Source organism: Conger conger, chromosome 3 (assembly GCF_963514075.1).
Source record: "Conger conger chromosome 3, fConCon1.1, whole genome shotgun sequence".
Classification (NCBI taxonomy): Eukaryota; Metazoa; Chordata; class Actinopteri; order Anguilliformes; family Congridae; genus Conger; species Conger conger.
Genome location: NC_083762.1, coordinates 37,780,165 through 37,807,159, shown reverse-complemented (window position 1 = coordinate 37,807,159; position 26,995 = coordinate 37,780,165). Strand labels below are relative to the sequence as shown.

At 39.9% G+C, this 26,995-nt stretch overlaps 1 protein-coding gene across 1 annotated transcript in view; it reads left to right on the top strand.

Moving 5' to 3' along the window:
- Positions 1-21,767, top strand: part of LOC133124049 (collagen alpha-1(VI) chain-like) — a 40,694-nt gene extending 18,927 nt beyond the window's left edge. The window contains exons 17-35 of the mRNA XM_061234891.1: positions 142-195; positions 349-384; positions 548-610; positions 2,736-2,798; positions 5,064-5,126; positions 6,374-6,436; positions 8,061-8,111; positions 8,233-8,268; positions 8,630-8,692; positions 13,217-13,282; positions 15,622-15,657; positions 16,653-16,689; positions 17,521-17,529; positions 17,651-17,784; positions 18,925-19,034; positions 19,138-19,324; positions 19,413-19,584; positions 20,082-20,111; positions 20,222-21,767. Of these exons, the coding sequence (XP_061090875.1) occupies positions 142-195; positions 349-384; positions 548-610; positions 2,736-2,798; positions 5,064-5,126; positions 6,374-6,436; positions 8,061-8,111; positions 8,233-8,268; positions 8,630-8,692; positions 13,217-13,282; positions 15,622-15,657; positions 16,653-16,689; positions 17,521-17,529; positions 17,651-17,784; positions 18,925-19,034; positions 19,138-19,324; positions 19,413-19,584; positions 20,082-20,111; positions 20,222-20,817 (1,869 nt within the window). The 3' untranslated portion in view covers positions 20,818-21,767. The remainder of the gene's footprint in view (positions 1-141; positions 196-348; positions 385-547; positions 611-2,735; positions 2,799-5,063; positions 5,127-6,373; positions 6,437-8,060; positions 8,112-8,232; positions 8,269-8,629; positions 8,693-13,216; positions 13,283-15,621; positions 15,658-16,652; positions 16,690-17,520; positions 17,530-17,650; positions 17,785-18,924; positions 19,035-19,137; positions 19,325-19,412; positions 19,585-20,081; positions 20,112-20,221) is intronic.
- The last annotated feature ends 5,228 nt before the right edge of the window (positions 21,768-26,995 follow it).

Below are 26,995 nucleotides of genomic sequence, written 5' to 3'. Positions count from 1 at the left end.
CAAAATGTGTTTGGCACCCTTAACCGAATAAGAACTACACACAGTGTGTGTAGTAAGTATGATGTCTAGTGATTTCATTATTTTGTGCTTGATCACACAACCATTAAGATGTATCTAGTTTCAGGCTTTTTGTCATTGTAGGGAGACAGAGGACCACCAGGTGCTAATGGAGACAAAGGAGAGAGGGGTGATGATGTAAGGTTTTTAATTATTCTTTAGTTCTCAATTACATCTGTTTTATAGCATATAATTTAATTCTACTATCCATTCGTTTTCTATTGAATACATTTGAGATTCTCCCTCTAGATGCGATGCACTAAGTGAAAAATAATGTTTCGTATTTTTCAGGGTGCCCCAGGCTCAGATGGATCCCGAGGGGAAAGGGTAAACCAGACACGGACTTCTAAAACACCTAGCATGACTTTACCGCACAAACTATTGAAAGTGTACTGATTAGGCCTCGGTCCATCTTAAATTTGGAAATGAGTTCATATTTAAATGTGCGCATTGATTCCTATTGTCAATGTGGTGTAATTTTTGTTCGTAGGGAAAAGGCGGGGAGAGGGGCGAACAAGGTTCCCGTGGAAACCGAGGGCCCAGGGGAGCGGCTGTAAGTATGCCTAATTAGATAGCTAATTAGACAGCGCTTCTCTAAATCAAAGTGGGTGGCTCCACTCTGAGTGCACCCCAGTTGTGAGTGTATATATGTGGCTATTAATAGCTCTAAAGAACATTACATTACAAGCATTTGGCAGACACTCTTATCCAGAGCGACGTAAAACAAAGTGCATAACCATAACCAGGCACAAGTGTGCTGAATGACCCTAGAGGGAAGTACAGTTCCAAGTGCTAGGAATGACCACAGAGATAAGAAGATGAATCAGATGAGACAAACAGAAGTAGCAATAAAACCATATTAGAATGTATTTAGAACATCTACATATATCTACATATTTACAGAATTACAGTGCATCCGGAAAGTATTCACAGCGCTTCACTTTTCCCACATTTTATGTTACAGCCTTATTCCAAAATGGAATAAATTATTTTTTTTCCTCAAAATACTACACACAACACCCCATAATGACAACATGAAAGAAGTTTTTGAAATTTTTGCCAATTTATTAAAAATAAAAAACTAAGAAATCACATGTACATAAGTATTCACAGCCTTTGCTCAATACTTTGTTGATGCACCTTTGGCAGCAATTACAGCCTCAAGTCTTTTTGAATATGATGCCACAAGCTTGGCACACCTATCTTTGGGCAGTTTCACCCATTCCTCTTTGCAGCACCTCTCAACCTCCATCAGGTTGGATGGGGAGCGTCAGTGCACAGCCATTTTCTGATCTCTCCTGAGATGTTCAATCGGATTCAAGTCTGGGCTCTGGCTGGGCCATTCAAGGACATTCACAGAGTTGTGCTGAAGCCACTCCCTTGATATCTTGGCTGTGTGCTTAGGGTCGTTGTCCTGCTGAAAGATGAACCGTCGCCCCAGTCTGAGGTCAAGAGCGGTCTGGAGCAGGTTTTCATCCAGGATGTCTCTGTACATTGCTGCATTCATCCTTCCCTCAATCCTGACTAGTCTCCCAGTTCCTGTGGCTGAAAAACATCCCCACAGTATGATGCTGCCACCACCATGCTTCACTGTAGGGATGGTATTGGCCAGGTGATGAGCAGTGCCTGGTTTCCTCCAAACATGACGCCTGGCATTCACACCAAAGAGTTCAATCTTTGTCTCATCAGACCAGAGAATTTTGTTTCTCATGGTCTGAGAGTCCTTCAGGTGCCTTTTGGCAAACTCCAGGCGGACTGCCATGTGCCTTTTACTAAGGAGTGGCTTCCGTCTGGCCACTCTACCATACAGGCCTGATTGGTGGATTGCTGCAGAGATGGTTGTCCTTCTGGAAGGTTCTCCTCTCTCCACAGAGGAATGCTGGAGCTCTCACAGAGTGACCATCGGGTTCTTGGTCACCTCCCTGACTAAGGCCCTTCTCCCCCGATTGCTCAGTTTAGATGAGCGGCCAGCTCTAGGAAGAGTCCTGGTGGTTCCAAACTTCTTCCATTTACGGATGATAGAGGCCACTGTGCTCATTGGGACCTTCAAAGCAGCAGAAATTTTTTTGTACCAGATTTGTGCCTCGAGACAATCCTGTCTCGGAGGTCTACAGACAATTCCTTTGACTTCATGATTGGTTTGTGCTCCGACATGCACTGTCAACTGTGGGACCTTATATAGACAGGTGTGTGCCTTTCCAAATCATGTCCAATCAACTGAATTTACCACAGGTGGACTCCAATTAAGCTGTAGAAACATCTCAAGGTTGATCAGTGGAAACAGGATGCACCTGAGCTCAATTTTGAGCTTCATGGCAAAGACTGTGAATACTTATGTACATGTGATTTCTTAGTTTTTTATTTTTAATAAATTTGCAAAAATCTCAAAAAAACTTTTTTCACATTGTCATTATGGCGTATTGTGTGTAGAAAAAAATGAATTTAATCAATTTTGGAATAAGGCTGTAACATAACAAAATGAGGAAAAAGTGAAGCGCTGTGAATACTTTCCGGATGCACTGTATGTAAAACATTTGTTTTGTCCAATTATTAGGTGGCCGCAATTTAAATTAATGTGTGAAATATACTGTAAAGTGGTCTGCCAAACATCCATTTAAGAACCACTTCCAGATTAATCAACCCCTCTAGTAATAAAAGAGACACTATTCTTTCTGCAGGGTGAGCCAGGACCACGAGGTGAACAGGGTCGGGAGGGGTCGACAGGGCCCAATGGAGACCCGGTAAGTGGAACCCATATGTAAGCCCTAAATGAAATCTCTTAGGGTTGAGTAATACCTTGCCTCAACCCTGAGCAGGGCCTTTCTATCTAATTCCCATCTATGACCCTGCTGCTCTACTCTTCCACAGTCAGCTATAGTGCTATTAATCACTAAATGAGTGACTCAAAATAATTAGAAGTTCATTATACTTGTACTGAAACAATCAGTTTTTCTGTATAGAAAATTAAGGACAGGTCCTTAAATGCAACAAATGATACCTAGAGAGAACTGTGTGGATCCCTGAGTAACTTCAAATGAAAACAAAATAAGAAAGTCTGTACTTTTCCAAAAAGGTCAGAGGTTATCTAAGGAAGGTCAGGAGACTAAAAACTGAGAGGTGAAGTCTCCTTTGAATTTACAGCAAATATAAAAGCAGCGATTATTTATGAGTCTGCTTGGCTGGTGAGAGGACCCAGATGGACGCAATTAGACATATCTGGCCTTGAATATTCTCTATTGTCAAAAATATGGCCAAAAATATACCATGCCAAAGGTCCTATCCTCCATCTCATAACTGCTCCAGGAACAGCTCAGCTGACTTTAAACCCTTCACCACCATTTTGTCTCATTCCTTTCCTCCCCTGTAGGCCAAAACAGCACCTGACCACAGATTAGCCACATATTGGAGCAATGCGCTAGCACTCAAAAATTCACCTGAAGGACACAACTACTTGACCATTGAAAACAATAGATGAATACATTTGAATACAATACTACATTCTACCGTACAGTATATACTGTAATCTCTACATAGCATGCTGCACAGTGTGCTGTGTAGGGATTTATGAGGCAGGGTGCCCCATGTGGTGTTCCCAGATAGCCTATCCCAAGCAGTGTTTAAGGCACTCTGCATCTGTCACGGGTGCCCCACAGTCTTGCTCAAGTTGCTTCACTGCAGTTTAGTCCATTATGTCTTCAAAGGCATATGCCAGATGACTGATGACAAACTCTCAGTTCCCTCTTCCTGAAACCATGCCTTTACTCCTCATGCTGCGACAGCTGGCCCTAATCACGCTATCATGCCCCTCATGAATGTTCCCAGGAAAGGCTTGAACTTCAACTGTAACACAGGCAAAAGGCACAGTTCATAATGTCTATTCACAGGTCATTTGCTTTTTAAGATTTCGGAAGAACTGAGTGATTATTTGTACAGTTGGTGTTCAGACTGGGAGTTCTGTTTTGCAGCACTTAGATGGAAATTGTAATGAACAGGATTTCGTAGACATAGGTAGGTCCGGCATTGACCAGGTGATGGTTTTGATGATACAAATGACTGCAGTTGTCCTGGTATTTATTGTTTTCAGTAAAATGTGTAGTTTTTGGAGTGATCTAATTTCAACTTGGAAAGAATCTTTGCATTGGCAGTCCCTAGTTTCCTGTGCAAGTGCCCTGCCAGGAGGTAAATCCAGATAAATGGAATGCTCGGAAACTGCGTAAGTTATGAATACCTGACTTTATGAACAAGCCAATTCCATGGAAAGGCCTTCTGTGGCTACTCAGTTTTTTTGCTGACCAAAATCAAAGTTGATTGGGCCAGGTTTTTTTCTGGCTGTGCTGTTGTTAGTACATTCATGCCCCGGAAATGAAAATTTGAAGACTGGTTCATACAAAATTAGCGAAATATCTAATCTACTCAACTGCAAGCATTAAGAAGTTTGAATTACAGTACATGATGAAAGTTTGCTTTATTCTTCAATTGACAGTATAGTAGTTCACCCAAACATTTAATGAAACCAGCTGTACCCTGTACCTGGCTCCAACATGGAAATACCAATGGTGCCTCTCAGATCACCTCTGTGATCACCACCCACAGCCATGCAAGGAGTATATTGTAGCATCTGAAGTGTGTGCACTTCACTAGATTGTTTCACTGGCTATTTTACACACAACAGACTGCACATTACCATAGCAGTCACTGATAGCAAATGATGGCCTGTGGGTGTTTGACATGTCCCTGGGGGTAACTGACATAGTGGTAGTTGTGACCCACCACTGTGGTCGCTGGTCCCAGGTGGCTAGCTGTAGCCAAGGCCTGAATGTGTGATTGTAGAGCCCAGTCTGCACTCGCATGGGCACCCTTATTGACAGAGCTTCTCAGCATTAGAATTACAATGAGAAGAGCCTTGGCTGAATTTCTTCTTCTTCACTTCTGCTTCATCATGAGTGATCTTGATTGTGTGCATATGTGCTTGCATGTCACTGAGTTGTGAACCGGTCATGTGACAGGGCGAGCCAGGCCGGCCGGGAGGGTTGGGATTCCGAGGCGACGAGGGACCCGTAGGACCAGAGGTGAGAGTTACTGCACAGTGTCTCAGTCACCCACACAGACCTGCATTCACCCACATAGACCTGCATTCACCCACATAGACCTGCATTAACACATAGAGACCTGGATTAACACATAGAGACCTGGATTAACACATATAGACCTGCATTCACCCACATATACCTGCATTCACCCACATAGACCTGCATTCACCCACATAGACCTGCATTCACACACATAGACCTGCATTAACACATAGAGACCTGCATTCATCCACATAGACCTGCATTAACACATAGAGACCTGCATTCACCCACTTACACCTGCATTCACCCACACAGACCTGCATTCACCCACATAGACCTGCATTCACCCACACAGACCTGCATTCACCCACAGAGACCTGCATTCACCCACATAGACCTGCATTCACCCACATAGACCTGCATTAACACATAGAGACCTGGATTAACACATAGAGACCTGCATTCACCCACATAGACCTGCATTCACCCACATAGACCTGCATTCACACACATAGACCTGCATTAACACATAGAGACCTGCATTCATCCACATAGACCTGCATTAACACATAGAGACCTGGATTAACACATAGAGACCTGCATTCACCCACATAGACCTGCATTCACCCACATAGACCTGCATTCACCCACATAGACCTGCATTAACACATAGAGACCTGGATTAACACATAGAGACCTGCATTCACCCACATAGACCTGCATTCACCCACATAGACCTGCATTCACACACATAGACCTGCATTAACACATAGAGACCTGCATTCATCCACATAGACCTGCATTAAAACATAGAGACCTGCATTCACCCACTTACACCTGCATTCACCCACACAGACCTGCGTTCACCCACATAGACCTGCATTTACCCACACAGGCCTGCATTCACACACATAGACCTGCATTAACACATAGAGACCTGCATTCACCCACATAGACCTGCATTAACACAAAGAGACCTGCATTCACCCACATAGACCTGTATTAACACACATAACCTTGGTGAGGACAGCACTGTGGTGTCCTTCTCCTATGCTCCACCCTTGCTGACTCAAATAATGGTGATGTGAGATCGTAGGATTGGAGGCAGTTCAACTGAGCCTCTCCACCAACACACAGGTTTCACTATAATTAAAGCCCTGAAGGTGAATGTTTAGTTCTTGGCTAATCTCAAAAGTGTCATATGTATATGCATGTTTTTCAACTAAGCAATCTTTCTGCTTCAGGGACAAAAAGGACCAAGGGGAATTCAAGGTGGTCCAGGAGACAGGGGTGCGATGGGTGAGAGGGTGAGTCATATATTGCTGTTGCCCCTTATAGGACAAGAAGGATGATTCAGTCTTGGATCAAACCCTTGCCAGGGCCGACTGTGACCAGTAGCTCTCCATACCAATATATCTATACTGTTGGAGCTTTCAGTTGATTTGCGGTCCACGTTTCATTGCTCTGTAGTGACCCCTGCTAGTCGAGCAAGCAGCTGTGGACTGCAGATCAAAGCCACATATGACAGGTCTTCCTCCACCTCCACTCTATGCGAGTTTGGCTGCAGGCTGGCAACACCACATGTTTTAGATACATTCTCAGTTCCAGTGGATCACAAGTTCCAGTGGATCACAAAACATCTTTGATTGCAAATATCTAATTGAACATTCAAAATTAGGGTGGGAATTGGGAATTGGTTGCCAATATATATATGTATTTCTTTAATCTTACAAAAAGAAAATGTTTCTTGCTTTTTCGTGATTAGAAGTCATTAAAAGCTAACATTGCAGAATCAAACACTCAAAAAATTAATAATTGGATTTACTTTAAAATAATTATGGACAGTGGCTGCATGTAATATTATTGACTATAAATTACATCTACTGATTATGTACTTGGCACAAGTACTTAGTTTAAGTGCCATATACTTTGCTTAAAAATGATTGACAGTGGTATTAGTGGTATAATATACAGAGTGCAGTCTGTGGAAATGGCATGTCTTTCCATAGCTATGCTGAGGATATTCAGCTGTACAGTAACTGGGGAGAGCTGCTCAACTGGGGTCTGAACTAAATGTTTGGATAAAGACTGGATCTCCCTACATTTTTTCAGTTAAACAAAAATGAAGCATTCCATTGATCCCTAGAGGCAAAGTGCACTGTTTCGCATGGATCCAATTTCTGAAGCTGGAAATCTGGGGGTTATCACAGCAATATGAAATTCCAAATTAAGTACATCACCTAAGTCTGTTTCTATCACCTTGGAAATACAGAAAAAAGTATGGTAATTTCTATCTGTGTCTGGTGCTGAGATCTTTCCTGTAAAGAAATACATCAACACTTTCAAAATTCACTTCAAATGGGGTGTCTCGGTGGCGCAGCCTGCAGAGCACTGACCGCATGCTCGTTGTGAGCTGCGACGTCAACGGTTTGAATCCGACCATCTGACAATTTGTCGCATGTCTTTCCCTCTCTCTTGCCCCCATTCTTCCTGTCTCTATATACTGTCCAATAAAGCTGAAAAAGGCCTAAAAAATATCTTAAAAAAAAAAAAATTCACTTCAAATACCGGAGCTTAGTTCTAGAGTTCAACCATAATTATGCATGTGCATGCATCGTTATGCCACTTTATCCATGTTAGCTACTTTGCACTCCAAAAGCATCAGTTTCAAAGAGATTTCAGTGATGGCATATACTAGATCGATAACAAATGCATACTGTATGTAAAATATTATTTGATGAAACTATAAATTGGCTTTGAAATGTAATTGATCAGTTTTAATGCATGCATGGAAATATGCAAAGCGTTGGCACTACCAGCTGTAGGTTGTCCTCTGCACAGTCTTGAACAGTACTTGATCAGTACTTGCAGTTTGGAAAACCAAACAAAATCTCAAGTCTTCATTAAGACTCTTTTCTCTCATCCAAACAGGGTCCAGATGGTGTTCAAGGAAATGGAACTGAAGGATGTCATGGCTTCCAGGTACATTGAAATCCTAACATGAAAACATTTGAATTCATGGAAACAATATCAGCATAACAACTGCATTAATTCATGCCGTGAGGGTGTGAGACATTATAATAATATCAAATTGTCTTGGCAGGGTTATCCAGGTCCAAGAGGAGACCCAGGAGAGCCGGTTTGTTTTTACTTTTATAATTAAACATTTGTTGTATATGAATGTACAGTGGCAAGACATGTGGTCATCCAAGGATGTGCCAGTGACCATGGTCAGAATGAACTATAGTAGATTCTTTTGAATTAGTGGACTCCAAAGCAAAGTCGTGTTTCAGATGGAGAAGAATGGTATCAGGAATGTGAGGGCAGTCTGGTGGGCTGCAGAAGATTGCTGAGCTGGCTTGTAGCCAACAGGTGTAAACACTTTAGACTCAAAAGATGTAACAGAGTTCCAGGGGACATTAAGTCAAGACAATTTACATGCTTTGCTATATGATGCATGATGTATGATTTAGCACTGAAAACACCTTTTATCTTCACAGGGAGCAAGTGGTAGCCCTGGACCCAAAGGAGATGACGGAGAGGCTGGTGACCCTGGGCTGGATGTGAGTCAATCCAGAATGTTCTTATCTGTCACTATGTCATCTGGAATGAATGAAGCAGTCCAGTCTCTACTAATTCCTTGCTAAAATGTGCGATCATCAACACAGCTGTATGTTTAAGTGAAACTGAAAACAAGGTACAAAACTTTTGAAATGACTTTAATGTTCTGCTTCATAAAAGTGGTTGGCCATCAGTATTGTGGAGTTCCAGCTGTGTATGTTTGGTTGTCATGGAAGCATTGGATATGGGGCTTTCTATAACAAGCCCCCGACAGACACACTCGTACTCATGAACAGCCCAAAAAAGCTGTAAAATGTTTAAACATTTTGCTGTTAACAGACAAGGGAACACAGCCTGTAAAGGCAGCAGCCATCTGCTGAGTTCATGAACTTACCAAGAGTAAAAATACAGAGATTTTGCTTACATACAGTGGGCTCCAGAATTTTTGGCACCCTTGATAAATATGCACAAAGAGGTCTCTAAACTAAAAAATAATACAGTTATTGACATAAGCTTTATTTTCCAACACGCATGAAATTGTGCGTTTTATTAATGATTCAATGGAATCAACCAAAGTCTTCCAAATAAAAAAGGTACATACCCAAAGAACAGGTTCCACAATTATTGGTACCACTGGTTTAATACTTTGTGCAAACACCCCTGGCAATGATGGCGGCAGCCATGAGTATGTGTATTTTTCACCAACTGATTCCATAGAAAGACAAAATGAGATGCTTTGTCTCATGTTCCAGATGCATCAAGTTTAGTGTAAAAATGTCTTTGATCTTGTATAATCAGGGGCTTAGCTAGGAATTCTGGGCTCCTTGAAAGAATATTTCTCTGGGCCCTCTTTTTTATTAAAACATATGGGCCTTCTCCACCTGTTGGCCCCCAAGAATTGTCCCCCATGAAGAAATGCTTGTGTCTCCTTCTTAATTATAATTCTGTTCGCTGCTGGTACTTCAAATTGCGTTCAGGAAAGAAAGTTGTTACTCGCAATTTGAGGGTGAAAGACAAATTCAGCTCTTTATTTGTTGTTCCAGGTAATCTGTTCGTTCTCCTGAGCTTTCTCCAAACTTACACAATCCTTACTGGGAATGACACAGTTTTTATGCAGTATCTGAACAAATGGAAACCAGCTGAAAGGAAGTGCTTCATCCTCTGTGACAAAACGCTCATTTACATATGATCATTTCTATTGACTGGTTTCCTGGTTAGGCTAAAGACAAATGGTTATCGGCACCTAGACCTCAAATCAAGGCATTTCAAATGAAATTTTAATAAAGTGGGGAAACAGGGTGACTGTGGGGACATGCATTTGAAGGTTTAGGAATAGGAGCAGAACTTGCGCGTAAAACATTTTAAATCAGTTATATCTTGAAGCTTGATAAAACGCCAAAATCTAACACCCACCTCACTAGCGACAGTGTAGGAAGCATAGTTTGTTTTGAAGATGGTTATCTATTGGACCCTGTAAATCAGCAAATACGTCATTGTGAATGACTTACACAGGATATTTATAATCTGGGAATGATTTGAAAGTTCTTAACGCTCCAAGGCTTTTGAATAATCATCAAAGCTTACATTTCAGTTCAAACTTTAAATGCACCCAGGAGCAAGGAAATAGTCACTCCCAAAAATTATAGTACTCTCAGAACCAGCTCATGCGGGGTTCTGCACAGTTTGGCACGTTTTGAAGTACAGGTCACTGCCATTTGGTATCAGAATAGACCTGTTATGCAGTTCATCTGCTGCAAAAACAAAAATTAGTTCAAGTGTTTTTGATATATATTTAAAAGCTAATGTACTTTTAAGCAAGTTGCTCTTGGTGATAACAAGCAATGAAAGTGTCCACTATGTCTGTGGAACCTGGAGTCTGTACTACCTCATTATTATTTTATGAATGGTCCGACCTCATTACAACTGTACCGCTGTTTGACTGTTTCATCAAAGTGCAGATGACATACGCTGGGAAACCACCTCCTAATACAAACGTATACAAACTGAAGAATTTTGCTTACTTTGTTCACATTGCCTTCTAGAACTTCTAAAATTGTCCTTCAGTTATTATAGCTTTATGCAGACCATTAAATGTTACCTTGAGTTGTAAAAGGAAGCATAATAGACCATTGTTCAGCTTGGATCAGAATGTAGCCTATAAAACATGAATGCTGAGGATAGCTGGTTTCCATTATTTGCCATTGTTTGTATGTTAAGTGTTTCCAGATTAAATATATTCTGGACTGAACATTTCTTGTCATTGAGCATTATAGTCAAGAAAGGGATTTCTCTTGTCTTTAAATGTTTACACTACAGTGTAATTTATGAAAATGAATCTCTTTCCCTTTCTTCGCTTATTCTCTTCCTGACATTCTTATTCACTCCTGTCTTTTTCTCCTTTTCTCCTCCATCCCCTCATCACTGCAGGCTATGCCATTGATTCTGCAGGAAAAAGGGAAAAACAATGCATGTTTTTTCACGGTCAAAATCTAGATGTCTCTTTGAGATTACAGAGAATAGCTGCTATATATAAAAGCATTGCTGATTCCTTCTGAGGTCTCTGTGAAGTGACTAGTCTGTGACCATGCGTCTTGCAGACATATGTGGCAGCTGGTTTGTTTTAGTGAGGCTGTTACTCCATGTACTGTTGTGGAAGCCTTAATGAACTGGACTGAGCATTCAGAAGAAACCTAATAGCGACTGTATTTCACGCAAATATTTAAATGCTTAAAGGGGAAGTTCATCCAAAAGTGAAATGAAGGTACAGTATGTTACCCAGAGTAGTGGCTGTTCATCCTAATAGTTTCGCTGAACTTTGACGAGTTTTCTAGTTATTCACCGTGGCTCACCATGGTACAACCAAAAAATGATATTAGAAACATTCAACAGCAACATCTCTCTCCAAATACTGTATAATTCTGCTGCAGCTACTCAGAAACATCTGCAGAGCTTACTTAGTAGATGGTTTCAACCAAACTGCTATCATGTTGCAGTATGTAGTCCTAATAACTATAGGTTCTATTTATGCAGAAAATAAGGTCTGTTTTCATACAACATAAATTTCATCTGTTAAAATATCATCCATTAAATTTGGAGCAATTTTGTGACTTAACAAAGTAAATTGCTAACAAGTTGCTATGTTGAAACTATAAGGAATAGTTTCTTTCGGCAATGTGACGTCACCACATAGCATTAGACTGCCCGGATATTACACAGTTGACATTGTTTGGGTTGAAGTAGCTCTTGATGAAAGTGCACCATTTAAGCTCTGTGGATGTTTGTGAGTAACTGCTGGATTATATTTGGAAAGATAATTTTTGGAATGTATTTTTCTGGCGCTTTGAGGTCAGAAAGTGATGGACCCGCCAGGTCCATTTTACCAGGGTGAGCTACAGAAAAGAAAACGAATCTAATTTTTGCAAAACTCTGTAGATGGACAGATACTACTCCAGGTTAGTGGAAACATCCACTTAATTCATGAATTCATTTTTGGGTGAACTGCTAAAACCAGCATCAGCTCAATATTTGATTGACTCGGATCAGATTTACGTAAATGGCTCACTTTAAACAAATCATTGGCCAGTTTTGAAATAAATCAAGAACTACCATATATTCTTGATGCCAATGGTGTTTTGAATGAGGAGTGCTCACATCTTGGTTTCTCTCTGAACTGAACATATTTGTATTAATTGTGCCCCCAAGCTGACTCCCATTTCAAAATTGAGAAGCATGTCCAAAGTTAGTCCATTATGGTTAAATGTGCTGATTGGCATATCGCTATTTTAACTACAATGTCAAAAGTTCATTTGTGAACGGTAAATTATGTCAGTATCCCAGATTCCTTGTCTTTCCTGAGTGGATAGGTATTATTTTTCCATGGCGGAGCAGTTCTTTGAAAGGACAAATTTTATGGTTAACTGAAACAGCATGTGGGATTCCAGCGTCTGCAGACCTGTGCTTTGAAGTGAGCAGGTGGTCTGAATTATTGTGTTAGGGCATATATTTTTGCTGTGGAGCTTGTGCTCAAACTCTGCACTATCTGTCCAGTTATTTGGCGGCCTGTAGCGTAGTGGTTAAGGTAAATGACTGGGAGACGCAAGGTCGGTGGTTTTAATCCCGGTGTAGCCACAATAAGATCTGCACAGCTGTTGGGTCCTTGAGCAAGGCCCTTAATCCTGCATTGCTCCAGGGGAGGATTGTCTCCTGCTTAGTCTAATCAACTGTATGTCGCTCTGGATAAGAGCGTCTGCCAAATGCCAATAATGTAATGTAAAATTTGGCTCTAGCTGTTGCTGCAACTAAGCTTTCTAATTTTGGGTGTTTTGAAGAGCAACAGGCCAAACTGAAATATTGGAAAAGTAAATATTGGTGTTTGGCTTAGACAGCTGTTTCATCATCAAAATTGTGTGTAAACTAAATCCTTACTGTTCAGATAATCACGTTTTCATTGTTTTCAAAATTCTGGAGGCCATACACTGTATCTTGAATTGAGTTTTGTCGTGACATGTTCTGTTTCTGTCCTGCAGAATGACCAGCCTGGAAGTCCTGGCCCTAAGGGGGCGAAGGGCCACCGGGGACCAGAGGGCAAATCTGTGAGTATTATAGAGTTCATGGGATCCAAGATGTGCAAAGTCTCAATTTGTTCTGTAAACACAGTTTTAAGTTGAGTGCCAATAATTGCACTGAGGAGGTTAAATTAATTGAAATATGGTACAGTCCCCTCCAAAATTAACACCATTTTACTATACTGTATCCTCAAAAAATGTACCAAGTGATTGTCAATCCTGATCTGAGCTACTGAGTCTGCTGGTTTTTGTTTTCATCTGAAGATCAGCAGAGATCAGAGACTAACAAGTAATATATTGTTTCCAAAGTGATCTCAATCTTTCCTGCTGTGTGGCCTCCCATGGTTTCGCATTTCATTGGGATAAAAAATAAGATAACACACATACAGGGCCAGATTTACTAAGCCTTTTGTGATGATTTTCAAGCGGACATATGACGCATTCTACCCAGAAAATATGTGTCGTATGTATCAAACTGCCAGACGGGGATAGAATCGCAGTATTCGTGTGACCTAGGCGAGTCATCGCAAGATGCCCTTCTGTCCTTATTGCTTTTAAGGGTGGATCGCGCAAATAAAGTGCAGATATATTATATGTGGGGCTGATAATGTATTCCGTTGAATTTACTAAAGTTCACGCTATTAACGAGGGTCAATTTGTGTGTGAAATTTCTCTGCCTCTATAGAGCAGGCGTAAACCGAGGCGCCAGACAGAGACCCAGATCTAGACTTCGAAGATGCACTGAAATAATCTTTGCAACAATAATCACACTATTTCATCTCCCAGAGCAAGAAATAATTAAACGGATGATTCAAATGAATGATTTCAGTCAAACAATAATTAAGGCTGGGTGTTTGCCACAGAAAATATTTACAAAATCATTTATTAAATTAACTATATAATTAATTAATAATTATAATATCTCATGCGAAGCAGTGGGAAGTGACTGACCATGTTCAACCGTGAAGTTTAACAAAATGAGTGTTGCCATTAGTAAAAAATATTAGTAGGCTAAATGCAGTGATATGCTGCTTTTAATCGTTTTTGTCCATCGCGGAAAGAGCCTGCATTTGTTTTGATTAGTTATCCTCCGAAACAATTGTGGACAAGAAACTGCCAAAAAAGAGAAACTCCCATGGGACTTCTGTGACAAACACCCAGCCATACAAATAATTACGCTTCTGGGAGAAATAAAAGATGTACTGGTACCTCCCACACAATGTTCCCATCTCATCTCCTATCTCAGCAATACTGAAGCTCATCGCAATGTTACATCTCGCATTTAATTTGATCTCAACAGTGGGTTTGGATGGTTATTTTGAAAAGAACATCCTTCCTAATGTCACATACAGTATGCATGTTCGATTTTCTGGGGTTGTTTTGTATCTAGTGGGGTTCATGTCAACGCAATTGGAATCATCAACTCAAATATAGAGCCACAGGCCAAAACATTTTCACCAAAGCCTGGTTGCATCTGCCAGAAAGTTCAAACTTTTTGGCAAAAGAATCCTCCAGGAAGACAACTTTCCAATGCGTATCTTGAAATCACCCGAGAAGTACTGTCAACAAAATTACTGCATTGCCATAACCAATATCAAAAAAGTCTGGTTTTAATTGCAGACAACAGTCCATCAGCACAGGCCAAATTGTCTTGCCATTCCTCCATGATGTCTTCGTGGCGGAATGGCAATACTATGTTCACCAATCCCATAAAACACTATGGTAGTTATCCTTGTGAAGGGAGAGTACACAAAACCTGAAAACAGTGATATGAATATAAATATTTGTGACACTCTTTTCAGAGGGAGAGGAGGGTAAATGTATTTGATAAATGTGTTATTTTTAATTAACTCAGTAATTATTAAAGTAATATATACATACTAAAATACCTTTTCTCTAGCAAATCTTTTCAATGGTGTGAATAAATATGAAGGGCACTGTATACAGTTTGCACTTGTAAGTTGCTTTGGATTAAAAGTGTCTGCCAAATGACTAAAATGTAAATGTATACAACAAACTGCACTCCATTCCATAGCTGTGTAGAAAATCCAATTATGAGGAAATGACTTCAGCCTTTCTTTTTTTTTTTTAGATATTTGTTAGGCCTTTTTCAGTATTATTGGACAGTATAGTACAGAGAGACAGGAAGAATGGGAGTGAGAGAGAGGGAAAGACATGCGACAAAGGTCAGACGGTCAGATTCAAACCGCCAACGTCGCGGCTCGCAATGAGCACGTGGTCAGTGCTCTACAGGCTGCGCCACCGAGGCCCCCGATGACTTCAGCCTTAATCATGCATCATCATTAGTCATTACACTCATGCTGTATTTCCCAGAAGCCTCTAAGTGTATAGATTTTTCTTTTCAGGGACCCCCTGGACCACCTGGCCCTGCCGGTGCTGATGTGAGTATGAGAACTACGGGAAAATGTCATGCTCACTCGTCTGTTACAGAAAATATACAGAGCAGAGACAGCCCAAAACACATGGGGCTATTGTTCATCACTGTAATGTGATTTGAATTTCCCTCAAAGTAACACTGTTGCAGTAAGTGTTGCAGATATGCTTTAACACCTAAACTATTTTAAATGAACAAATGCTCTTACTATAATGATCATCAGAATGTTAAGTGCAAGTACATTTGTATAAAGCTTTCTTTTACAGTCCCCCTATTACTAGGTATTAGACAGGTAAATACATGCTAAAACAATAACACATAATTTGGTAATTACCACTGGCAAAATAAAGTAGGTAAATATTAAGAAACTGAAACACCTCCTCTATTACCAATCAATTCAAGTGACTACCGTTCAGTCAAAGGGTTAGGTATCCTTCCTAGGAACTTAAGATAATACTCCTAGGAGTTCCTAGGAAGTACACAATTACATTCGATAACTGTAAGATAGTCACTTGAATTGATTGGTAATAGAGGAATATTTCAGTTTTATTTTCTTATTATTTACCAATTTTTTACCAGTGGTAATTTCCCAATTATGTGTTATTATACCTAATTTATACCTAGTAAATACCTAGAACATAGTGGACTGTTAAAGGAAGTGTTAGCAAAGTTTGCTGATAGACTTAATATTGCCCATGGACTTAATAGAGCATGTATTTTTGGGAAATGTAATGCAAGATATCAACTCAATATGGTGCTCACAAGATTAAACAGAAACCAATTTAGTCCCAAGGGTGGATGCTGCATCTTTAAAATTGGTTCATAATGGGCTGTTATGAAACAACTTATAGTAATGGAAATGACATGAACTAATGTGGCACAGTCTTGTTTTCGACAAAAACGTATGGACAACTGAAAGATCATTTCAAATTGAAATGGTCTCTGTGAACATAATAATATCACACTGTGCTGAAAGTCATTGTCGTTTTTCTTCCTCTTCAGGAATGCGAGATACTTGATATTATCATGAAAATGTGCTGTGAGTACCTTGTTTTTGACTCTCTTTGCTTAGCTTGCATGCTTCCTCCCCCAATGCATTTCACCAAACCTCTACATCTGGCTATAATAGAGTGAGGAAAAGCAACAGACACAAAGGGAATATGTTGTTTTCGGATGGCTAGCGAACTTGTGTCCAAAGCTAAAATGGCACTGTGAAATAGCATGGAGACAATATCTCATCTCTTCATGACCAAGCTGTCCTCTGCTGTTCAGAACCTGAACCAGACCATTTGGCAGATTACAGTTAACTCCAATGAAATAAAATACCAGGAAGTATCTAAAAGGGTTATTAGATATAACCTGAGTCAGGGTGGGCCGATTTAGGGTTATTTTTTCAGGGTTCTGTATAATGTATGATGTATAATGTTCGCATGTATAATGTCAAAGTTCTGGATGATAATTGACTGAAGGTATACAGTGTACACATTTCCTTGTGGTTGTGATCTCAATTGCATCTGGTAACCTACAAACCTTCTGTGTATAAAATATATTTTATTGAAAACATTGACTGCTGAGACTGGACATACACAGTAAATGTCTAATGTCTATGTGCGCATAATATCTTTCAGGTTATGGGCTGTTAGACATATTTAGATAAATGATTATGGGATTGTTGAAAAACTAAAGACATTAATAAAATAAATGTATTGAATTTCGTCAAGTCTATCTAAACTATAGACAAACCGACTGAGACTGAACTCACAGAATAAACTTGAACAATAAATTGCAAACATAAGACGTATCACACTGTTAAGAAACAATTGAATTATTCATAAACTGACTGTCAATATTCTCTTTTCTATTTTCCCAGCTTGTTGTGGTGAGTAGAAAATGTTTGTAACTCTGAGAAAGCTTGTGTACGGGTTCTCTGATTGCTGATCTGCTGTATGTGACTGGACAGTACTGGTAACTAATGCTCTTCCTGTCCTGATGTTTTGCAGAATGCAAATGTGGCCCACTGGACATTGCATTTGTTGTTGACAGCTCTGAGAGTATTGGAAGATCTAACTTCGAAATAGCCAAGGACTTTATCATTTCTGTTATTGACAGACTGGTGACGAGCCAGCAAATTAAGGTGAAGCCTTTATCTGAATTAAACCTGTTTTTGTTTTTAAACAGGAGGGGGGGTGTGGGGGAAATTTTTTGTTTCATGGAAGTTGATTCTTGAATTATGGTATGTATGAGGATAACAAAATAGTAAGAAATTATGCTAACAACTCGAGGCTGCCATTTACCTCTGATCATAGTTAACAATGAAAGTGTCATTCACTTTTTGTGAATATGTGATTTACTGTATATAAATACTAGAGTGAAGGCATGGGGGGCATAAATTATCTTCAAAAATGGAAATGAATTCAACATGGAAAAACTTGAAAAAATTAAATGAAATAAGGTTTTCGTGTAGTTTTTTTTCTGATATTTATTCAATTCAAAGAAAGAATATAGGCAAACGATATAAAACATACAGACAATGAACAACAAATGGAAGCACATAACTAGAAGTAATTGCATTGGTTTAATCACTCATTATGAACTACTTCTCTCAAAAATGTCATTCCTCTTTTACTAAAAGCTTTAAGCTTTTAATGGGTCCAAATAATATTTTCACAGGAGTGGTAAGTGGCTTTAGCCTGTTCTGAACATTAAAATATAATTTATTCCAAACATTCTTTATGCATAAGGCAGTCATGCCTTAACGAAAAAATGAAAAACATTAACATGACATTTAACAGAAAGAAATGTTTAAAAGCGTTAAAGCTGAAATACAGCTATCTTAATTTGCTAGCTGAGTGTAACGGTACACAACCAAAACTAGAAGCTTTGCTTTGCACCAACAGCTGGCAAAAGTGTTGCTACTCTACACTGTAAACCTCCAGGTCGGATTTATGTAAAATATATCTACTGTCATCTGTGTGTAAGCAGTAGAGCTTTTCAGTTATACAGCCAACACCCTGTACAGAGAGGATGTGAAAAAAGTGGACACCCAGGAGGGCAATGAATTTTGGGAATCTCCCTAGAAAATTGGGAGGACTGACAAGTATGGTCACACAGCATGTTATGAGTGAATGAGGCACTGGCAGTATTGATACAGCAGGTTTTGAGAGAGTGCAGGGCACTGGCAACAGTTACTGTAAATGGCAGGTTATGGCAGTGGTTTGGTATTGGCCAGAGTAAGACAGCAATGTTGTGACCATGTCTTCCATCTTTTTCCCAGTTTGGCGTCAATGACTCACGAGTGGGTGTGGTGCAGTACAGTGGGGAGAAGGCCCAGGAAGTGGTCCAGCTTGGTGACAACAACATACAGAACCTCACAGAGCTAAAACAGTATGGTGCTTCATCACAAAACCTGAGAAAAAGTATGTGAGTAATGGTGAAAATGTCTCCAAAAAAACCTGAGTAAGTGTGTTATGCATGTGTGTGTTTTCAGAGCTGTGAAGGACTTCAGGTGGCTTGCTGAGGCAACCTACACTGGTGAAGCTCTGCAGTATTCCCTGGACAACATGATTAAGAATCTTAAGAAAGAAAGAAGTGTGGTACTGGTCTTAACAGATGGTCGATCGGACATCACCAGAGATGACGTGCCACTCGACGTGCTGTGCAAGGAAGGCATCAGGGTAGGGGAATGGATCCATGACACCTACCATCTCGCTGTTTTTCTCTCATACACAAGCTTGTTGGATTAATTTTCTGTTGATTCTGTAGGTCGGTGGCCTGGGAATTAAAGACTATAGTGGTAGGTTCCCCAATGAGGAACAGCTTGGGGACATTGTTTGTAAGAGTAACCCTAAACCAGGGTTCCTCTTCCTTCTGGATAACTTTGCTGAGCTTCTTGAGGAGTCCTTCCTGCAAAACCTGACAGCAAGCATTTGTCAAGGTACATTTCCCTCCTCTTGATATACAGTATATATTAGGGATGTCCTCAAATCGGAATAGGATATTCGAGAAAGCACAAATAATGCATTTTATACGGATATGTGTTCCTTCCAAATGTCTTCAATATTATTTGTAGCCTGCCGTAGTCCACTGAAAATGACTTGTTTGACTTTCATTTTCTTTTCTACACTGACTTCAGATGGGAGGGGGTAGGGTTGTGCTACCAGTTTTGAGGTAGCCTGTCACTCACTCTGGATGCTCTGCTACACAAATAGTCATATTTTGACTGCTAATGCTAATTTAGTTGTCAGATTGCCTGTTGGGTCTGCTCCTGAATTCTGAAACTTAAATGACCATACCGGTAGTTTGGATATTAAGGTCCATTTACTACACATTTAGTGTAGCATAGGTTACTTGAAAAAAAATTCTAGGACCTGTGGGTGAAGATGAAGGGAACCAAATGTAATGACTGTTGTCATATGTGTTCTTGTTTCACAGATAAGAAGTGCCCCAATTACAAATGTCCAAGTAAGTTTCTGAAATATCCCTCTCATGAAACGAACATTGACCATTACTATCTCCCCTTAATCGTCAGTGTCCCACTGAGCCTTAAAGAAACCTCTCTGTCTTCTTGGCAGTTTCATTCAGTACCGATACTGACATTACCATCATGATGGACAGCTCAGCCAGTGTCGGCAGTAAAAACTTTGAGGCGACCCGCACGTTCGTGAAGCGGTTGGCCGAAAGCTTCCTGAGAGCTGAGCAGGTGGGCCCCGTGGAGGTTCGCGTCGCTGTGGGGCAGTACAGCAAAGAGGCCAACATGGAGGCAGACTTCACAGACGACTACCACGCTGTCGCTAAACAGATCGACGGCATCGTCTTCCAGAACTCGGTGACGGACGTGACGGGTGCCCTCAGCTTCGTCATCGAGAAGTTCAAGAGCAGCGGCAATAAGAAGAAGAAGCTGCTTCTGTTTTCAGATGCCCGCTCCCAGGGCGTGACCGAGAACGACATCCAGACGAGGGTGCGGGAGGTCCAGGCAGCCGGCATCGAGCTGTACGTGCTGGCTGTAGGCAGCCAGGTGAACGAGTCCAACCTGCGTTACCTGGTCAGCCAGGGGCGCACGTATGATGTCACGTATGCACAGCGTCACCTCTTCAGGGCTGTCGACTACCCCTCTTTGCTCAGAGGCGTCTTTCACCAAACTGTGGCCAGAAAGGTCTCTCTGGCCTGACAGGTGGAGGGTCAGTTGGCCCAAAGGAGGGAGGGGGTGGTCAGAAACAAGGGTTAAAAAGACCAGCAGAATACAAGCTTTTTTCTGATGCGTATGTTAATTTAGGACCCTAGAACATTTGTTTAATAATCACATTTTCTTTGAATGAGAGGATATGATTGTTTATTGAGTAAAAAAAGAACACCTGCAGTTCATATGTTTGTGGATCATGAAATGAGTGAAAAGAATATGTTAAACTGAAATAAACAATGGCGCAACACAGCCTGGTTTAGTGGTGGTGTATTCTCATATTGTAGCCTGCAGGACCTTTCGTCTTGTTTATAGAGTGTCCTGATTGAGCGTCTCTTGGTGTGGAAACATGCATCCATTCCAAATGTGGGCGCATTGGAGCTGCTGTTTAAAAAGACCATGGGAAGGGTCAGAGGTCATAAATCTGCCCTTTCTATTTGCTTACTATTCATTTCTGGCCAGAGATGAGACGGCTCATAGGCTTGAAGCCAAAAACTAACAACTGAACCATAAAAGGACATGTCCTTAAAGTCTGCATTAAACCTTTTTTTCTCTCATCTCAATCCACAGTGTTAGCTTGCTGAAGAGTCATATCTCCCAATACAGATGTTTTTGGCACTAAATATTTACCATTTTCTCCTCATTTACTGCTGTAAATTTCACATTGTCCAAACAGCAAGATAACATTCCTACATCATCTTGTGTTCCTGACATTTAATGACATTTCTATATATCAGTGGTGCTATAAGTCTTAGGCTTTCCTGGTATATTTTTAATGAATGGAGTATACATTGCTAGAAACTCTCTCCAAATCTGGAGCTACCACAAAATCTGTGTATAGATTTACATCTCAGCAATGCATTGGAATCAAGTGCAGCCTTTCGGCTGCTGTAAGGTTACGATCCATCAATAAAGAATAAAGATTGCTTCACCAACTACAACCTGTGTTGTGCTTCCTGTCCTATTGATATTACACATGCACACACACACGCATACACAGTCCAAAAATATTCCTAAAATGGCCTTGTTGTTTCTGGGCTTGTAGGCTTCTTTGTCAGGGTCCATTTAAACATACCAAAGGTTTCAGGAATGAACAGCCTCTTGAGCAGTGCGCACCAATGCAGATGGCACTATACTACTAAAGATAGGATACAGCTTCAAAGACAGAATGTCTGTGTATAAAATAATAAATAATAATTTATTATTTAGCTGACGCTTTTATATTTTGTAAGTTACCCTTGATTAGACTAAGCAGGGGACAATCCCCAGGAGCATTGCAGGGTAAAGGGTCTTGCTTAAGGGCCCAATAGCTCTACGGATCTTATCGTGGCTATATCTGAGCTTGAACCACAAACCTTCCAGGTCCTAGTCATGTAGGTCACAGGCTACCCATCTGTGTATGATTGTGTTACAGCAGAAGCTCCCTGGATTACCTTGGATCCAGCTCAGTTGACAGGTGCACTAATTAATACAGATAATTTATAATGCTACATTGTGTTTAGGTAATGGTGGCTTATAGTCATCAGATCATCTGACATGCAAATATACTGTAAACGTAATATAAAATATACACCAGGAATAGCAATCTGAAATCGTCCAGTGAGCTTCGCAATAATTGTTCATGCAACATGAATAAAATTGGCTTTTGTTTGGTCACACGATTAAAATTTGAATTCAGTGCAGTCTGGGAAGGAATGTTTTGTCGTGGTGAATTTGCGCCGACTCATCTTAATACTATAAATGCTGTGGTTTATTAGACATTTCATTTGAAAGTATACACAGTAGATCAGACAAATCAGCGCCCTGTCACTCTTTTTAGGACATTGGCAAGCCTTAATCCCCTATCCTGGAAAAGCTCATCTTGAAAATGATTTCGGAAAGCAGGAGTCACAAGGCCTCACTGAGAGCTCAGCATTGTCTCTGCTTTCCTTTACTCCAGTTCCATCACAGCAGAAACGACAGATTACTGGACAGGATTACAGGGATTAAGAGCATGACTGTAGCTGTCATTTTCTAGCCAAAAAGCACTGGCCTAGCGCTTAGCAGAAATTGACAGTAATTAAGTATATTTACACAACAGCAATATCAGTAATATTGTAGCACTGATCATCCTGTCTCCTTAATAACCTATTACTAAAATGAAATTATTAAATGAGCCAGCATTGCAGTGTTTCCAGATGGTCCTTATGGCCCGCAATATATCCGGACCACTTCTGTTATAACTGGCCCAGAGGCCAATAGGGACACTGAGAATTGGCAATAACCTGGTTAAGAAACAAAGGGATTTACTCTGGAACTTGACCAATGTTTTTAGTTTGAGTCATTTGGTGTTCACAATCAAGATCTTGGGAGCAAAGCATATGCACAATGTTATCCTCAGAGCAGAACAATGAATAGCACTAATTTCTTGTTTTGCAAGAAAATATTATCAGGTGATCCGTGTAATAATTACATCCTTTTTATATATAGTCCCCCCATTTTAGTGCTCTCGGCTTAAGGATGTCTGAAACAGTTTCATTTTGATAAGGCTATTGTTTGGCCTATGTCTCTGACTGTTTTTTTCTGATTTCACAGACTGGCTTCCTTGACTGTCACTAGCCCAAATCTGGTTTTCATGTTGACAATGTCAATAACAGACTCCGAAGGCAATCCTAGAATCAAGATTAGATACTGAAATCGTTCTTATACCTATAGTAAGGAAGTGATTGAATACACCTTTATAATAAGAGACAGCTGAAAAGCCTGTCAAAAGGGAACTTTTTAGATTTAGACAGGCTAGATTTAGTACTGAAGTATTAGATAGGCTTTAACCTTGTAAATGTCCCTCATAAATACTTTTAAATATAGAAAATTAAGATTTATTTTCCCCTCTCCCAATGTGAGCAGAGCACGGTCATAGAAGGTCATTAATGCCAATAATGAAATGAATGAAATTAAGACAAGGGGTTATGACAACAGCTCTTTCCAATGAACAAATTGATGAAAGCTACATGTTGATATGTCAGGGTTCAGGGTCCAGGGTTCTGTTCCACAAAGCAGGATTACTGAGTTAGCCAGATAACTGTATAAAGTAAAACCAGAAAACTGTACAAAGTAAAAATGGTTCTTTGGTGTCAGGGTTTTTAAAGGTCTTTCAAAAAATAAAAAATGGCAGAATTAATAATAATATAGTTTAGATACCAATTACCCAGGCTCTAAAATTTGTCATTATGATCTTGATTTTGACATACCAACCCAAAACATCTCATTTTCATTTGGGCTCTCATGTCAAACCGCTGAAGGCTTTGGACATTTTTTAGAGGCAGGATTTGCATCTTTGCCAATTCTATTTGTAATTTGGACTGGAATCCATTAAATATATGCATGGCTGAGCATGTGTCTCTGCTGGGGGAAATGCAATGTGGTCTAGTGACATGGCACTGAGCTGCCACTGGATAACCATATTACTGGATAACCATATGCCGGACAACTTGGCTTTACGGCTGTATGCCATAATTCAAGCCTTTCAATAACTCACGAAGAGCATCCTGCACACAAATCACAGACCGCACAAGGACCCCGCTCACAGAATCTATCATCAGGCCAGATACACTTACATCCAATTACAGAGCTACTTCATACATCCTGTGCATGCAGTCACACAGAGTTTTGACAGTTGAGTAGAATTATTATTTGCTCACACATCTAAAAACAAGATCAAGTACTCATAACTGCACTGCACTGAAACAGGTGACTTAAAGGATTGATCCTCAAATACAATGGGCCCCAGAATTATTGGCACCCTTGATAAATATGCACAAAAATATTCAATGAAATCAACCAAAGTCTTACATTTTTTAAATAATTACAATATTTCCCCAAAAAACAGGTTCCACAATTATTGGCACCCCTGGTTTAACACCCCTGGCAAAGATGACAGCCATGAGTTTTTTTTATTGTAATTTGTGATAATTTCAGGGAACACATTTGGAGGGATTTCTTTTTACCATTAGTCTCATCTGACCATAGCACTCCCTGTCATAATTCCAATGAGGTTTGGCAAACTCCAGATGCTTGGTTTTCTTTATTGTGCTACCAAATACTTTGTTGGGGATAATATGCACTTGCATCCACTTCTGGGCAAGTTTGCAACCATTCCATGTTTTACACCTTTTTATTATTGCCCTTACAGTGCAATATTAATTACAGTAGTATTTTTTAACAGTTACTTGTTGTACCCATTACCAGACTTAATTAAAGTTATATTATATTAAATTAGATTACTAAATAAAAAACATTGAAACATGATAGTAAATGTATTGAAATAAAAGTATGACGTTTTCCAGTATGTTTGAACATAAAATATTGATAATGATCCATGTTGCCCACTGTATATGAATCCAATGCATGCAGAATCACCACAGGGGCATTAGTCCAGATATGGTTCATTTGTGAACTTGACCACTGAATAGGCAAATTAATATTAAAATCCAGATGGGAGTTAGATCTAGGACAGATACTCAAAATGTTGGATAATGTGATCTACTGTTCTGCAGTATATAAAGAGCAGAAATCAGTGCCTCAAGGCATTTTTAGGGACCATGATTTCACATTTTTATTAGCTCAATAAATACACAGCTATTTTAATAAAGAAAATCTGGAGCACTGGCTAAACTAATCTTTGGGAGGTAACCTGGACTCTTTAAAACAATACTATTTTAGTGAGAGGAGTAATAAAGGATCACACAATGTCTCTGAACTCTAAATGTCATCCAACATGCACTTTATCTCTTGGATACCTTATCAGATATTCCTATAAAAAGCTCATCTTACAGCTTCCAAGATTTTTATTTTCCTGATGTGGAACACAAAACAAATGAAGCACTGATGGCAGCTATGCTGCCATGAATCTTCACTCACATTATGTCATAGCTGTAAGATTCATTTTCATTCATTTTCGGAGAAAATCAAACTACTTTTTCCGAACCATTGATCGACCATCTCAGGACCTTCGGTATATTTCTCCTGAGCTTCCCATGAATATAATAATTACTGACACTGTGCAATCACAGTGATCCAAAGGGAGGTACAATTACTAGTAGCATTCATCCTCTCATCATGCCCTATTCCCCATTTAACTAGAATAGGTATTGACAGCCTTCACTGACATTGAGGCATGAAGACACTTATCGAAAACGTGTATCATCACAATAAATACCAGTTGTCAATGCATCATTTTACAACCCAAAGTTAGATGCTGTAGAAGGTTTGAGTGGGAAATAGATAATGTGGCACTAGTATGAAGTAAATGGTTTAGTGGGCATAGTTTTAGATATAGTGTACTTAGCCAGCAGATACTAGGTTACATTACATTACATTACATTACATTATTGGCATTTGGCAGACGCTCTTATCCAGAGCGACGTGCAACAAAGTGCATACCCATAACCGGGGATAAGTTCGCTGAAAGACCCTAGAGGGAAGTACAATTTCAACGGTAAGGTAATTACCGGGTTGTAAAATAAAGCATTACCCAATTTACTGTAATCCCAGAATCCAGATCTGTATATTGTGTGAATACCAGCTATACTGTAACAGTCTACATACCATTGCCAATTCATGGTATCTCACATAGGCCATTTCTGAATCATTTCCGTAGATTAGTGAAATGGATCTCGCTTTATGTGAGTGATTCACATTGAAAAACAATTATTCCCCACTGTAAAATCTGAAAGTGCTATTGGTAATAAATAAATCCTTTGGAAACAGTTGGCTGAATAAATTCATTCATTCATTCACAAGCTGAAATAATGGTAGCTGCCATGCCCACAGAATTTGGCACCCTCCAAACTTTTGAAAGTGGAGATAGTAGAGAACTTGAATTGCGTCTTTATTATCATTCACTCTTTGTGATATATTCATTGCCATAGAGAGGGCTACTGTATGGCTATGTCTTATGTCTATGTCTTTATGTGTAGGTGCCTTTAAGACAATCAACCTATTCTGAACAGTGGAAATTCAGTTCAACACAGTGGACATTCAGTCTGACCGAGCAAGTAAGGAAAGAAAGTTCATGCCTGTGAATGATGATGAATATCAATTTCAATTATCAATCATTGCATAATGTCATATAATGGCTCATATAATGCGACACTAATGATTGCAAACTGGTAAAGTCCCCTTAAAAGTA